This window comes from Thamnophis sirtalis, unplaced genomic scaffold (assembly GCF_051295495.1).
Source record: "Thamnophis sirtalis isolate CommonGarterSnake01/CBP01778 unplaced genomic scaffold, rThaSir2_p1.2 scaffold_3, whole genome shotgun sequence".
Classification (NCBI taxonomy): domain Eukaryota; kingdom Metazoa; phylum Chordata; class Lepidosauria; order Squamata; family Natricidae; genus Thamnophis; species Thamnophis sirtalis.
Genome location: NW_028261383.1, coordinates 97,169,348 through 97,185,326, shown reverse-complemented (window position 1 = coordinate 97,185,326; position 15,979 = coordinate 97,169,348). Strand labels below are relative to the sequence as shown.

The 15,979-nt window shown below is 39.4% G+C and overlaps 1 protein-coding gene across 5 annotated transcripts in view; it reads left to right on the top strand.

The window, feature by feature from the left end:
- The window catches only part of SEPTIN8 (septin 8), a 91,970-nt gene that overhangs the window by 49,207 nt on the left and 26,784 nt on the right, over positions 1–15,979 (top strand). For 4 of the 5 annotated variants that reach the window (XM_087709565.1, XM_087709568.1, XM_087709567.1 and 1 more), the window contains exons 4-8: positions 310–496; positions 10,624–10,785; positions 12,482–12,578; positions 14,534–14,702; positions 14,993–15,125. In XM_087709565.1, the coding sequence (XP_087565691.1) occupies positions 310–496; positions 10,624–10,785; positions 12,482–12,578; positions 14,534–14,702; positions 14,993–15,125 (748 nt within the window). The remainder of the gene's footprint in view (positions 1–309; positions 497–10,623; positions 10,786–12,481; positions 12,579–14,533; positions 14,703–14,992; positions 15,126–15,979) is intronic. The other variant, XM_087709566.1, reaches the window with a different exon arrangement.

Here is a 15,979-nt window from a genome sequence, read left to right as displayed (position 1 = left end):
GCTTTAATCCTGATACTAGAATGCATGATTGCCAGATATTGTCAGATTACAATTCCTGGTTGGTCTGCACTAAAGCAGCCAATAGTGCAAGGTTTTTGAAGGTGAAATCCAGCACAAGTTCAGAATTAGTTTAGCACTTTGTACATGCACGGTCTTTTGGTTTAATCTGTTTGCAGCCAGCAATTTTTCAGCATCTCTTTTACTCATTTTATGAAGGTTTGGTGGATGGAAACATGCCGTCATGTTGAACGTGTTTAGTCATTGTTCATGAATAGTACCATTCAAGTTGCTAATGGAATTCGTTTTTAGTTACAGGCCAATAGTAGATTACATTGACACGCAGTTTGAAAATTATTTACAAGAAGAGCTAAAAATCCGGCGTTCCCTTTTTAACTATCACGATACGAGAATCCACGTCTGCCTTTATTTTATCACCCCAACTGGCCATTCATTGAAGTCCTTGGATCTGGTGACCATGAAAAAGCTGGATAGCAAAGTAAGTATCTCCACATCATCACAAGTATTGGCTCTCTTTTTTTGTCTACCTGTCTTCCTTCTTACTTATTATCAATCTTAATGATGCGTTTGATCGGGAGTTTTCCTTCAGTCGTCTGAAAGCATAAATGAATGCCAGATAATTTCAACAAAAACCCTGATCTTTCTCTTTATCAAAAGATCATCTTTCCTACCTCCCCTCAGAAGAATTGCATAAACACATTCTACCCAGTCTCCACTTTATTGGAATCATTCTAACTAAAATGTTGGCTGTTTTTCCATTACTTTTCACAATTCAAAAATGATGATGCAGCTTCAGCATTACGAGATGCATCATACAGAGATGTGAACAAAAGAAAGTGAGGGTGATTCTATGTGGAGATGAGTCGTTATTGCCATCCTTAGAACATTTCAACAGCTGGGTGGAAAACAGAGCACTGGATGAGTAGCAGAGCGATAAAGCCCGGGATTTACGTTCTATGAATTGCAGATGTTGTGATGTCGAAGCCAATAAGATATAAAACATTGCTTTGGGAACATCTGAAGCAGCAGCCATTTTTTTGATGTGGCACTCAATCATAGGGCCTCCTCAGAACACTGGCAATTGCCAATTGTTCCCATGCTGCCTATGTTCGGGGATCATAGCTGACAACTAGTCATTTGATTTACTACATGGTGATCAAAGAGGAACAGCCGATCTTCTGAAGTTCACACTGTGGGGAGAACTGGAGGCACACTACAAAGGTAATTGATGCAAAGTGATTCATGTGCAGGAAAAAAAAGAATTACAATGCTCATCCCAGTGAGTGACCTTTTAAAAGGTAAAAGAAACAAACAAAAAACAGAGCTATTTCTAAATCGCAGCATCAGCATCTAATTTGCTAGGAAATGCTGATGAAGTTCCTCATCCGAGGATAGTGATGGCAAACCGTATGGCCTTGGCGGATCAAAAATTCAAATAACATGCCCACCTTGATTCTGCTGGCATGTCCCACACATGGACGCAACAAAAGAGAAACAACAACAAAGAGTAATAGTTTACCGCATTTTTTGGAGTATTAAGACGCAACAAGGTTTTAAAGAGGAAAATTAAAAAAAAAGTTTTTGCACTCTGCAAACCTCCCAAAAACGGCCTGTTTTTGCAAAAATGGGTCCGTTTTTTTGTCAAAAAAAGGGCATGGATAGCCTTTAGGAAGCTTATAGAGTGCTCCTGGGGGCTGGGGGGGGGGAAGTGGGCAAAAAACGGTTAATTTTTTGCTCATTTCTGCCCTTCCCATCCCCCAGGAGTTATCTGAAAGCCTCCTACCAGCTATGCACGACATTTTAGTGAAGGGAACGGGGTTTGGGGAGGCAAAAAAAATGCTGAATTCATTGTATAAGACGCGCCCAGATTTTCAGCCTCTTTTTTGAGGAAAAAAGGTGAGTCTTATACTCTGAAAAATACAGAATATAAATTTAATATTTAATAAGAAAATACATAATTGTAAACGTTATTTGAAATTCCCATCTGAGGATCTGAGATCAGGATTGCAGACAACCTGGACACTGGGAAATGCTCTTGCGTGGCCTTGCAGTCTCTGCAAGAGCGGAAAAGTACTTCCTTGTTCTCAGGTGATTTTCAGAGACTCCAGAAGGTATGCGAGAACAGAGTCCTCTTGTACAGGTTTCAGAGGGAGGCCTGACATGTCACCAAAAACTACATGCTGTGTTTCTTGTGACACATATGTCATAGGTCTATCATCATTGTCCTAGGACAACGAGATACAGGTTTCAAAAATCCAGCCAATAAATGTTAGCAAAAAAGGTGAACAAGCTCCTCTTTGCTGTCATCTAGTGGTCTGGGTTTCTTCAAAACAGAACAACATAGTTGGAAAGGATCTTGGAGGTCTTATAGTCCAACCTCCTGCTCAAACAGGAGGCCCTGTAGCATTTCAGACAAATGGCTGTCCAACCTCTTCTTAAAAACCTCCAGTGATGGAGCACCCACAACTTTTGGAGGCAAGCCAGAAGTTCATTCACTGTAGCTTTTGTTAGTTAATATGCTATTGATTTTGCAACTGGGCTGCATGCTGGATACGTAGAGGTGGACCAGTGCATTTGTATTTGACTATAGCTTTCTGGACATGATTATTTCCTTAGCCTTAGAGAGATTTGATGTAGTATGGGATCAGGCACAAATCAATCTGACTAACAGTGGAAATAGTAGTAATTGAAAATTTTCATATAATATGAGATTCTCCTGTCACTTGGTAAGCATTAACAACTTTGAAGTTCAACTCAAGTCATAAAGCTTCTAGACATTTTAGCAGATTTTCTGCTGAAGATGAGAAGAACTCAATCTCAATCCTTGTTTTGCTTAATCCTGTTATGGATTACAGAGGAGAATCCTATAAACCTCATTCCCATGGATGTAATGGGCCTCAAGGCTTGTCTCCAGGTGAACCTTGGGTTGTTTTTTGGTCTACCTTCTTTTTTTTCTGTGCTTTAATCCTGGGGGCTGCCACTAAAGAGTCCCAGGTGAGGAAGGATGTGGGTTTAAATAATTGATCTTGCATCAAAACAACAGATCAGAAATGAGTTATAAAACAGGGGGGAAACTAGGGATGTAAACCTCTACCACAAAACATCTATTATATTTCGCTCTTCCTTATTTCTGCCCAGCTCAAGCAGGGTGGATGCTCCCTGAAATAATAAACTTGCTCTTTTCTTCTTCTTATTATTTTGAATTTCGTTTCCTTGAGGAATCTGCAATGGTAGAAAAGAAAGAAAGAAAGTTATGGAAAGATTGAAAAATGAAAATATTTGACATTTAATTAAGTATGAATTTCTTTTCTACTTAATTTCTTTTTCTTGCCCTGATGCTTTCCTCTTCTGAGACACATGGGATTTAGATATGACATGTACTGGCTGGAGATCAAACATCTTCTCAGCAAAGATTTATACTATATGTTATTAAGCATCTGACATTGTGTTCCAGTGCTCAACAGTTCAGCAGAATCAGCAGGATGATGTCAAACTTGGGCAGACTGTCTGAATTTTCTATGATATTAAGGAATCTTGTTCAGAAGTGTGACTTCATCAGTGGGTGACCTTTTTACCCAGCCCACTCTCCCATTGTGCATTTGTGTGCAGCTGAACTCATAACCAACCCAGCTGCTGCCTCCTGTATCTAATTACTTCCAGGCAGCCAAAAACTCATCTTCAAAGCTGAATTCCTCAGTTAAATAATAGGTGGTTGGAATTGCAGTTGAAACAAACTAGTCAAACTGGAACTGATCCATCTCTGGCAATTCATAAGGAATAAGAGAACCTTAGCAGGAATCAACCTTCCCTGCTTTGCTGTTCAAATGGAACTCATGTATATCTAGAACAGTAAAGTATAGTGCCAAGTACTTGTCCCTTTAGAAGGTTTTTTGGTGATTGACTCTTGTTAAATGAGAATAAAAAGGTGTGCATCTTTATTCTAGCTCCAGGCTTGGTTTTTCCTTGTGATATTTCCAGAGCTCAGGATTTAAACTCTAGAACTCAAGAAATAGTACGGGAAGATGAAGCTGAAAAGACTACAAGACGTTATGAACTTCAAATGGGTGTATATTTTAAGAGTAGTGGATTTCCTGCTAGGAGATCTCCAGCAAATTGTATGATAAAAAGTTTGCTCTGATTTTTTTTTTTTTTTTAGAGTAGCCGAATTGGATCTGAAACCAAACATCAGCTTGCTCTACAGCAAATTGATATTTGATCAAAGTAACTCCAGAACCTCTGCAGATTCACATAATTTATTTATATATAGTTTTTTTGTATTCTAGCCAATTTCCTCACCCTAGAAAGAAAAAGAATAAGATATGGGGGTCTTTGTTAAAGACAAGCAGTATGACTCAGCTATTAAAAGTACTTATATTATTTTGGAGACAAATATTATTTTGGAGTACATTAACCAGAACATTAAGCTTGGGTCATGAAAAGTAATTCTTCCCCGCTTTTATGCTCTGTTGAGATCTCCATGGTGGTTCTGGGCACCACAGTTCCCAAAGGGCAATAACAGATTGGGACAAGTTCAGAAGAACGCGATCAAGCTGGAAAAACCAAACCCTATCATGAATGGTTAAAAAAAACCTGTCTATATTTGGTCTACAGAAAAGAGGAGACATTTGATAGCAGTCTTCAAATATTTGGAAGGCTGTCATGTAGAAAAAGAAGTGAAATCCCTCTCCGTTGCCTCAGAGAGCACGATCAGAATCAGAGGGTTAAAGCTACAGGGAAGGTAGATGTTCTGACCCCCTCCTCCGTCCAGTAATGAATGCCGAGACAAGCTTTACTGGAATGTCTTTTAATTAGCAAAACACCAAAACCTCAGTGGTTGAAAGCCAAGCAAACAAACAGATAAGGACCTTGGCAGCAACTCAGACAAACTCAGGCAGCAATAAACACAGATAAGGCTTGGCAGCAATCCAGCCTGCCAAGCTCACAGAACTGTCCTCTGACATTCAATTCCTGCGTTGATTTCTACAAAGAGGGCTGTGTGCACAAGTAGCTTTTATAGTCTGGAGAGGAGCCTAATGACCACCAGCTGAGTACAATCACCTCCTGTAATTGCATAATTGTTCCTGACGCCTAGTAGTTCTTCGATGGCGTGCATCCAGGAACAACTCACTGCTGGCTTCTGGATCACTCTCCCTTGTCTCCTCCCCACTGGTCCAAGGCTCAGGCGCCACCTGGTGGCCAACCAGTCTCTCTGCGCCCTGCTCGGAGTCAGAACCCTGTCCAGGATCCTCCACATCCTCCAGAGCCGACTCATAGGGCCCCTCACTGTTGGAGTCTGGTGGCAGCTCCAACGGCTCCTACTGGGCCACAACAGGTAGCCTAGTTAGATACTAACTAGGGGGGCTTCGTGACTGCGTGAACTGTCAACTGATGGAGCAAGCTGCCACAGTATGTCACGAGTTCTTCTTTACCAGAGATCTTCAAAAAGCCATTGAACGATTGTATGTCAGAAATACTGAGGTTGAGAAATACTGTTCTAGTAGATCCTGCACTAGGGAGGGAGTTTATTTATTTGTATATACAACCTGTAGCCCTTCCAATTCATAGCAACTCTGGGTTGCTTTCAATTAAAAGTTAAAAAAAAAAGCAAAACACAAAAGAATTATGAACAGCTTCAAAAGGAAAGTATAACCAAATAAAACGAGCCAGCAGAGGTTCCACCTTCTTTCTGCTTCAAAATGTGGGAGAAGAGCCAGGTCTTTAATAGTTTCCTGCATGTCATGAGGATTTGGACTGATCTGGATCTCTGGAGGGATGTAATTCTAGAGGGTAAGAGCCACAACAGAGGAATTGAATTAGGTGATCTCTATGATCTTCCAACTCATGATTCTGGGCACCCATCCATTGGAATTTGCTGGAGATCTTTGTGTTTTTGTTTCTGCAGCCATTAGGAAAGCAATTTTCACTGTTGTGTATGTGGCCAGGTGTTCAACTTGGAGCTTAATTTCAGTGAAGTGGTGCGGTTCTTTTTATAAGGCTGCTTTTAGACTTCCTGCTGGTAGATTATTATTTTTTTGGCACACACAAACATTTTTCTCACTTAAAAGGATAAAAGCTAAACATAACCGTTTTGTAAAACTAATTGGGAAGCCAGTGAATGAAAAGTCAAGCAATTTCCTATACAGAGTGTTAACATGTTTATTGGTTGCCAACTGTTTCCAAATTCTATTACTTCATACAGCTCTCTAGGATGTTAAAGGCAAAAGCTGAGATGTGAAATACCATATGCAGGAGAACCGGAGCTTTTCTTTTCTTGGGACTTCAGAAAAGCTCCTTTTCAGTCAGGAAGTTTTCCATGGTGGTCAATATATACTACAAGATATCTGGAAATAATCTTGTGCCATATGTGCATGTTGCCTATATGAAGAGATTGGATCTACAGCAGTGGTGGGTTCCGGATCCCGGTGCAACTGGTACGGTGCAACAGGGCCGGGCATCCACCACATGAATGTGTGCGATGCGTGCACAGTGCACGCATGTGTACTTACCACCTGCAATGCTCCATGACATTTCAGCTGCTCGGCAGAGTGTCGCACAGGCTCTGGATTTGTGCGCGGAAGCCCCAAAAACTTCAAATAAGAGTAAGGAGCACAGGCGGGCAAATGGGCCCTCCAGAGCACCATACCAGAACGGTACCTGGTGCTCCTGGCAGGCACTGGTACGCCCATACTGGGGCATACCGGTCATAACCCACCACTGATCTACCCGCATTACTCTCTTGGGGTCCAAATTACCTTCATATCACATATGTAACTTCTGTGATTGAAAGTTGAGTTGGAGTCAAAAGTCAGAAGGACTGGACTACAGTTTTGTCCTCCTTTTCCATTTTAGCTCCTCCTCGCTTCAAGTCCTCAATGATGTACAGGGAGCCCATGTCATATGATCACAATTGTGTTTGGAATTTTGGTCACTAAGTGATATGGTCATTTGATCATGGGACCAGACCTGATTTTATGATCATTTTATTGTGGTCATTGCGTGAATTACATGGTCATTAAACAAATCCAGCTGCCCCCATTGACTTTGCTCGTCAAAAGCTGTCTCGGAACATTGCAAACCATGCCCATGGGTCTGTAGGCCATTGCAACTGATCTTAAATGAAACTGGTTGCCAACTACCCAAATCACAGTTGTGACGGTAGGAGACGTACAACAGTCATAATATCGAAGGCAGGTTGAAAATAACTTATTCCAGTGCCATTGTAACTCAGAATCGTCATTAAATGTATGTTTGTAAATTCAGGACCGCATATAAAGATTATTTTCTGAATATCTGGTTTTAGGGGAGCAGTTGGATATATCATTATAGAGCATAGGGCTATCTGAAACCTGGCGGTATTCGTGTTTTCATTCAGTGAATCATTGGAGCTGAAGATACCGTGTTTTCCCCAAAATAAGACCGGGTCTTATATTAATTTTTGCTCCAACAGACACATTATAACTTATTTTCTGGTTATGTCTTGTTTTGGGGAAAATACAGTACTAAACGCCTCTGTCTGCTGACAATCTTAACTAGGGCTTATTTTGGGGGTAGGGCTTATATTATGAGCATCATGGGAAAAATCATGCTAGGGCTTATTTTCCAGTTGGATCTTATTTTCAGGGAAATAGGGTATTAGCATTAGCACTTAGTGAAAAAGCAAGACTGAAAGGAACATTATTCTTAACCTTCCCCTTCAGTTTTTGGCTTTATGTTTTCAAGGAGACCAGTGGTTTCCCAAGCATCATTGAAAAATGGTGACCTAGCATCCAGGGAGATTCCCACCCACCTTATAATCATCCGAAATGACAGCAGGAAAGAGGAGCCAAAACAATGTCCTGTCCAAGGGGAAGGGAAGAAAGAGCTAATACAGGGGAATATGGGCAGTACCATCTGCCTGGGAAGCAGGTTGTGATGCCAAAAAGACTCTGAGCCTCTCTCAAGGAATTCTTGCATCCCTTCTGATCCAGAAAAAGTAGGAAAGAGGACAGATACAAGCCTCCCCAGCCCTGCAGAGACCTTGAAGGAAATGGGCAATCTAGAAATATGAAAAATCAATGAATGAATCAATGAATGAAAACTGTATTTATTGCCAAAGAAAATTATGGAAAGGTTGAGCACTGCATCCATCAATCATGTGTGGCTTATCTTGCAAAGACCCAGTGAGAAGAGAGGTGAAAGCAACGGAGGTGGTTCCATTAGGCCAGGGGTTGGCAACTTAAACACTGGAAGAGCCACAAAGGTCCTAACTGGAAGTCCCCCGTTCAATTCTGGAGCCAACTGGAAATCCAGTTCCTCCACCATAGAGTCTCCTTAGCATGGAGACTCCTTTTTCCTCTACCTCTCCTAATTGAAAGCCCTATCAATTGTGGAGCCGACCAGCAACAAGCAGCATCCCACAGCAGAGGGATGAAAGACCCACATGTGGCTCCACAGCCGCAGGTTGCTGACCCCCTGTATTAGGCTGCAACCCTATTAATAGATTACATCAATCAGTTGGAGCCAGAATAACTTACTGGAGCTCAGTCAGCTCATTCAATTCCAAAGGGCTCTTAATTTGAGGAGTTCTTAATCTTTATAGGTCATTACCATTTCCTCACCATCTTCCTCTTGTTCAAGTCCCTCTGTTGCATGAACAAGAGGGAAAAATACTTGTCAGAAATTCTGGCAATCACCAAAATGTTGTATTTTTTGAAGTAGCCATAGAACCTTTATCAAAGATAATTGAAGAACTGGCTTGCACTGCTTAAGGGTCAAGGAAAATGGATATGTATTCCATTCGGATATCAGATTGGTAAATATGGATCTTAGGGATGGGTTAGATGTTGCTAAAATGAAAGATATTAATTAATTATATGTTAATACATCATACTGAACAAATCCAAAAATATTCTGCAGTTCCAAGCATGCAAATAGATTAAACCCTATGCTGAAATGTATGTAATCAGTTGCAGAGCATTTTTGCAGGAGTTTTATTTTGTATTATTGCTCTGGTCGAGGATCAGTTAATGAAGGTGTCCTGTAGATTTTGTGGAACTATAGTTCCTGTCATGTTGGACTTTGGGCCATGCCAATTATGGCTGCTGGAAGCTCCAGGCCAGAGCATCTGAAGGGATTGGGTTCGGCATGAACTTGACATTTATTGTGATTACAAGGGCTACTTTCCACTTTCAATTCAGTTGAGTGTGTATGTGGTGTTCAAAGAGGCAGCATGGTTTCACCAAGCTTTGATTGAAAGGTCCCTTTGAAGAGGTGTCCTAGATTGCAATGTCACTTTCCTATGAAATGCTGATCAGAGGGGCCCAAGGACATTTGATCTGGAGGCAAAAAAAGAAACTTTTTGTCTGCGTTCAGTGATCTGTGCCCAGTATCCAGATTGAATCATCCCACTTTTTGCTTGGGGGAGCAGCTTAGTATTTTGGGTCAAGATGCATCCTGGTGGGGCAATCTGGATCAAGGTAGGGTGAGATCACTCAGCAGAAGGCCCAGTCGGGCAATCCTCTTCTTCAGAGCTGAAAAAGACAACACTTGTCTTGACCAGCGTTTTCCAACCTCAGCAACTCCCAGAACTCTAGACTGAATGAAACAAGTAGCTTGTTTATCAGAGTAGGGAGATGTTTCTCTAGAGTGGACAATGTTCTTTTTAAAAGCCTTATTTACTTGCTTTATAATCTGTGCATTTTTGCACCTGTCCCTTCTTTTGATGTGCCAACAAAAGCAATTAATATTCAGCAGCATACCAAGAGGATGTTATTTTTTTGGGGTCAATCTGTGTTGGTGAATGTCTTTTAAGGACACATGTTTTTAATCAAATCTCATGCATTCCTCATATTTTCCCTGAACTGAAAAAAACCCTCAACAAAATGAAATAACTTTCAAAAGAAAATAGGACAGCTATAACTTAAGCTGCATTTATATTTAACTATTTAATTCACACCTTTATTATTAAGTTAAATTTATTAAGTTAAATTTATTTTGTGTTATGAAGAATTGTGAAAACAAATAGTTAACTTGCTTCAGAAATCATCTAGCTCTAACCTCTTCACTTATTTGTTTATTTATTTCAACTATGATTTGTATTTCTTGATTTTAGAGGAATTTATTAGTATGGTCCTTTTTATTTATATTTGCTATTTTATACTCTTGCTTTTTATCTATTGTGCCCTACCCAGAGTTCCCTTGGGTGGGATGGGCTTCTATATAAATTTGATAAATAATCAAACAAATAAATGTTAGATTAAGTTTTCCTAACGGATTCAGATCCTGTCTACCAGCACAACAACAAATTGTTTACAAGTATTTATAAACACACACACACACACACACACACACACACACACAGAGAGTCATTGTTTCTGTAAGATAAATATACAGTTCTTTGCACTATTCTCCATCACTTGATTTCCAGTTCTTTTACATCTTGTTAGCCCTTCTCTGAACTTGTTCCAGTTTGTTCATATCTGTTTACATTAATCTTTTAGCCACTGTCATTTAATGTTTAATTCTGCCTGCATTCCTAGCTGGCATTAATCCATTCTGTAGCTAATTCATGACTGATTACAAAAAGCTCAGTTTTTAGTTATTTCTTGTTTTTTCACTGCTCTCCAGGTGAACATCATTCCCATCATTGCCAAGGCTGACACTATTTCCAAGAGCGAATTGCACAAGTTTAAGATTAAGATCATGAGCGAACTGGTCAGTAACGGAGTACAGATTTATCAATTCCCTATTGATGATGATGCTGTATCTGAGATTAACTCTGTGATGAATGTAAGTAACATGTTCTTCTCTAGACTTTCTATGCTTCTGTATTTATAGCAGTGACCCTGAGAAACTCTATGTTGTGTTAGCTGGTGAATGCCATTATAATTGTGTTTATTCCTGCCATTTCTCAAATGGATGTTCAAGGAAGCAGTGGCATTCTCTCCGTCTGGAGTGGTTGCCATTTAAGACAATCCAGTGATTTAGTGTGGAATATAATCCTTCTTCCTTGATACATTTCATGTTCAATGTCTGTTTAGAATGGAATAGGAATTTGTAAAGCAGTCTGGAAAGTCGCCATCAAGTTTTTCATATTCTTGGATACATTTTAGATTGGGAATATTGAAATAATTTTTGGCATATATTGTGCTACAGCAAAACATCAGTCAGATTGATGAATGTAACTACTCTGTATTTCAGAAAAGGGAAGAGGAGGAGAAAGAAAAATGATATTGTATCTGTCATCATCTGAGAGAGCAAAATGTTTCTATTTCTTCTTAAATTTGTTATTACATTTATAACTTGTCTTTGCTTTGCACAACTCAAGACATCATACATAATGCTCCCACTGCCTATTTCTCCTCAGTAACAATGGTGGTGGTTTATGCTAGAAGCCACAGTCTCCCAATTTCTAATCCAGCACTTTAGCCACTGTGCCAAATTGCCTTCCCCATGCCATCCTGTTTATTAGTGTTTTACATTATATCCCATTTAGCTTGGAATTCAAATTTCTTGCAATAATCCCACAAAGAGGAAATTGTGCTGGGAGGAAAAAAAAATTGATCAGTGATATGCAATTTTTTAAAAAAATAACAACACAAAATTAAAATCAAATAGATGAGATAACACACAAATATAAAAAAGATAAAATACCAAATAAAAATGTATCATACTGTATCGTACTATAATTACCTCTGCAAATGTACATATGTATTACCTAAAACAATGTGTTGAACTTGATGTGATAAATAAAAGAGAAGTGGTTACTTCTGTGAGCAGTTATATTTTATTTTCATCATTGCAATACAGGATTTGGCTACTGCACAAATAATAAAGGGTTTTGAATTTTCTAGAAGATGATTCATATACTAGAAATTGTCTGGCTTTCCTAGAAATATATATATGATAGAAAGATATACTTAGACTTAGGTATTCCCTATAGAATTCACCATGTAGAAATGAGAAAATTATTGGCCCTAGCTTAATCTGCTATATGAGGCAGAAAAATCTCCTGGCTAGTCTGCTAGTTGAGCTATACCTGCAAGTAACTAGAATAGCAAACTATTGTTTAGCATGCCATAATGATTTGTAAAAACAAAAGGGTTTGTTCTGTTTGGCTTATTCTTCTCTCTATGAGTGCTCAAAATAAACTTCTGTTTGTGGATAGAAAGATGTGGAATGCAGTATGTAAAAACTGCCAAAAACATTATTCACAAAACTGGTGGATTTAAAAATTCCATAGATGGTTTTATTGCAAATTCAGGATTAGCCTTTTATTTAATGTGCTGTAGAATAATAAACTTTCAAAAATTAGGATTTGTTTTGTTTGTCCTGGCAGTCCTGTCTTAACATCATACTGATTCCATAGACATTAAAAAAAAACGTTTTTTATTAGGAAATTTGCATTAAAAGTGTTTTTAAAAAATCCTTTTGGACAGTTCTATTGTTTTGTTCTGAATTTCATAGTTATATTTTTTCCTTCAAGGCTCATTTGCCATTTGCTGTTGTGGGAAGCACAGAAGAAGTAAAAGTGGGAAATAAAATGGTGAGAGCTCGGCAGTATCCATGGGGTGTTGTACAAGGTAAGTTGGGACTCCAGACATGTTTAATAGTGGCTGAAATCCTTGTGTGCTGCAGCTTGCTAAAGAATATTTATTGCTGCTATTCTTCTTGTGACTGCACAGTGAGCCAAATGTTTAGGCTGGATTTGATATTTTTATTCACCTGTCAATTGTTATCATATTTTTATCCACCTTTTTATCTATTTTGGCTAAGTTGTGTGTGTGTGTGTGTGTGTGTAGGTTTGTGTGCATTATATTTGAATAAAAGAATAATACCCACTCATAATAAACTCATAATATTGCAATGCCAGTGAATATCATGGTCATGAAACAATAATTCAGAAACATCATTTCACTAGCATTTTTGTTATTGTTGTTGTTGCCTTAAGTGTTATTTTTTATATTCGCCTGTGGATTTGGCTCTGCATACATTTTGATATTTAATAGATTATTTATCCTCTTGCCACTGTTTCTATTATACTTTCATTTTGCTATTACAAGTTTTGGTTGTTTATCTAACCTAAAATTTGTATTTCTTTGAGTTTTATCCCACCTTTATTATTTTTTAAGTTTGCCATGGTGGCAAACTTAGCTAATATTCCTTCCTCCTCCTGTTTTCCCCACAACAACGACCCTGTATGGTAGCTTGGTCTGAGAAACAATGACTGGTCCAAAGTCATCCAGCCGCTTTCGTGCCTGAGGTGGAACAAAACTCACAATCTCCTGGTTTCTAGGTCACCACATTAAACACCATACCCAACCTATATCTGTGGAAAGGCAGACAAATATTTGATCACATTAAGTAAAAAAAAGAGAGAGAAGAGGTTTAATAGTTTAATAACACTGATATATGATTTGATCTTAATGTTTATAATTGATTCTGAAAAGTAGCTTCCAATATCCTATGAATAATAAGATTTCAAAAATGGATTTGCAACACATGCTGAATAAATAAATCAGTCTCTGCTGTTCAGCAAAGCAGAGATGTCATGTTTCAGAGGCTTCCACAGGATTGCTTTAACAATTCAAATAGAGTTGCTTTGTTTGTGTTCCACACATTGCAAAGCACCTCTTTCAACACAGCTGCAAGGGAGCGAGCCCTTTTGAAGTCAGGGTGGTGAACCTCTGAGCAAAATATACACAGGAGCCTGCAGTCTATCATCTTTTCTAATCTCTCTATCCCAACACTTTTACTTTTCTGGAGGATGCTTTTTTTCATACAAATGCTGCATTAATCCTGCAAGAGGAGTGAATTGGAATTGGAATTTGGAATTTATTGCACTTATATGCCGCCATTTTTCCCTGAAGGGGACTCAGGGCGGCTCACAATCCAAGTCAGGGAAGGGGATACAAATAAGGGATGAAAAAGACAAACAAAACAATACACAATTTAAAAGCACACAACAACCATACCATTCGAGGAGGGGGGCAAAAGCTCTTTAGCCCCAGGCCTGTTGGAACAGCCAGGTTTTAAGGGCTTTGCGGAAGGCCTGGAGGGTGGTGAGGGTTCGAATCTCCATGGGGAGTTCGTTCCAGAGGGTCGGAGCAGCCACAGAGAAGGCTCTCCTCCGGGTAGTCGCCAGCCGGCATTGGCTGGCGGATGGAATTCAGAGGAGGCCTAATCTGTGGGATCTAATCGGTCTATTGGAGGTAATTGGCAGTAGGCGGTCTCTCAAGTACCCAGGTCCAATACCATGAAGGGCTTTATAAGTGACGACTAGCGCCTTGAAGCGTATCCGAAGACCAATAGGCAGCCAGTGCAGCTCGCGGAGGATAGGTGTTACGTGGGTGAACCGAGGTGCACCCACGATCGCTTGCGCGGCTGCATTCTGGACAAGCTGAAGTCTCCGAATGCTCTTCAAGAGTGTGTGTGTGTGTGTGTGTGTGTGTGTACATGCACATGGGCAGATGCTTGTCTCTATGTGAACCAGTCATTTTCTCCTATGTGTTTTCACATCTGCTCTTTGTTTAACTAGTTGAAAATGAAAGCCACTGTGACTTTATGAAGCTGCGCGAAATGCTGATCCGAGTTAACATGGAAGACCTGCGAGAGCAAACTCATGCTCGCCATTACGAGCTTTATAGGCGGTGTAAGCTAGAAGAAATGGGCTTCAAGGATACAGATCCTGACAGCCAGCCATTCAGGTAAGAAAGTCTTACATTTCTTCTCTACTCCCCCCCCCCCCATTAATACGCTGCAGGGAGTTGCGAAAACTGGATGTTCTCTTGGGAGCTGTGGGAGTTTTACCCTCAGGGTGTGGGGTAGACATGTCGTCTCTTCATGTTTTCTCTCTCTTGATATTTTCCCCTTTCTGACACATGCAAATTTTTTCATGGGGTATAAAATGCATTTTCAGATATTTGTGACCTTGAATAGTTTACCTTGCATCTTTCTTTTAATGTCTGGACAATTTGGAACTTGTGTTTTCCACCAGCCTTCAAGAAACGTATGAGACCAAAAGAAAAGAGTTCCTTTGTGAATTGCAAAAAAAAGAGGAAGAAATGAGACAGATGTTTGTGAACAAGGTCAAGGAGACGGAGTCTGAACTAAAAGAAAAGGAGAGAGAAGTGAGTATGGCAGACAATGACTCTACTAGACAAATTCCTACATTAGATGGGACTGAGTTTTTCTTTTTGTTTTCCCTGTATTGATCAAATGTTTGAAAAGGGGATTTTCCAGATCCTTCTACTATTAAAACAGGTTAAACTGGCCTAATATTTTCTTCCCACTGGTAAATCATTAAATCCTTCTAGAAAGTTAGTATGAGGACACAAAACACTTATATGCATGTCACACTTAGTCTTTCTTCTCACTAGACTAGACAAACCCAGTTAATGTAAATGTTCTTCATATGTTTTCGCCTCCACCCTCCTAATCACCCTTGTTGTTCTTTTCTGCACTCTTTCCAGAGTCTCTGCATCTTTTTTATAACATGGTGATCAAAACTGGATGTAGTATTCTAAGTGTGGTCCTACTAGGACTTTATAAAGCAGTACGAATACTTCACATACTCTATTAATGCAACCTAAATTAGAATAGAAACATGCAAGCCTTAAGCGCTAAGATGTATCCAGAGCTTGTACAGTTAATTTTCTTTGGGCCATAAGCCAAAGTAATACTGTTCATAAATAGTAATGTGATGGTGGTAGAAGTGGTATTGGAGAAGGAGTAGCAGTAGTTAGGAACACATTTTGGGTCCAATTTGTGAGATTGGAGGATTTTATGAGATATTTTTGGGGGATTTTTAGGAACTCTTAGGGTTAAACAGGAACCCTGTGAAATATTTGTAAATTTGCTATGCAGCTGAAACATCCTACATGATTCCATGTATATCTTTTTGACATAGCCTATACTCTGACATGATATGTAATGGATACTCTAGAGTAATATGCCTCATTAGAAGACCTTTTTGCAGGCTATA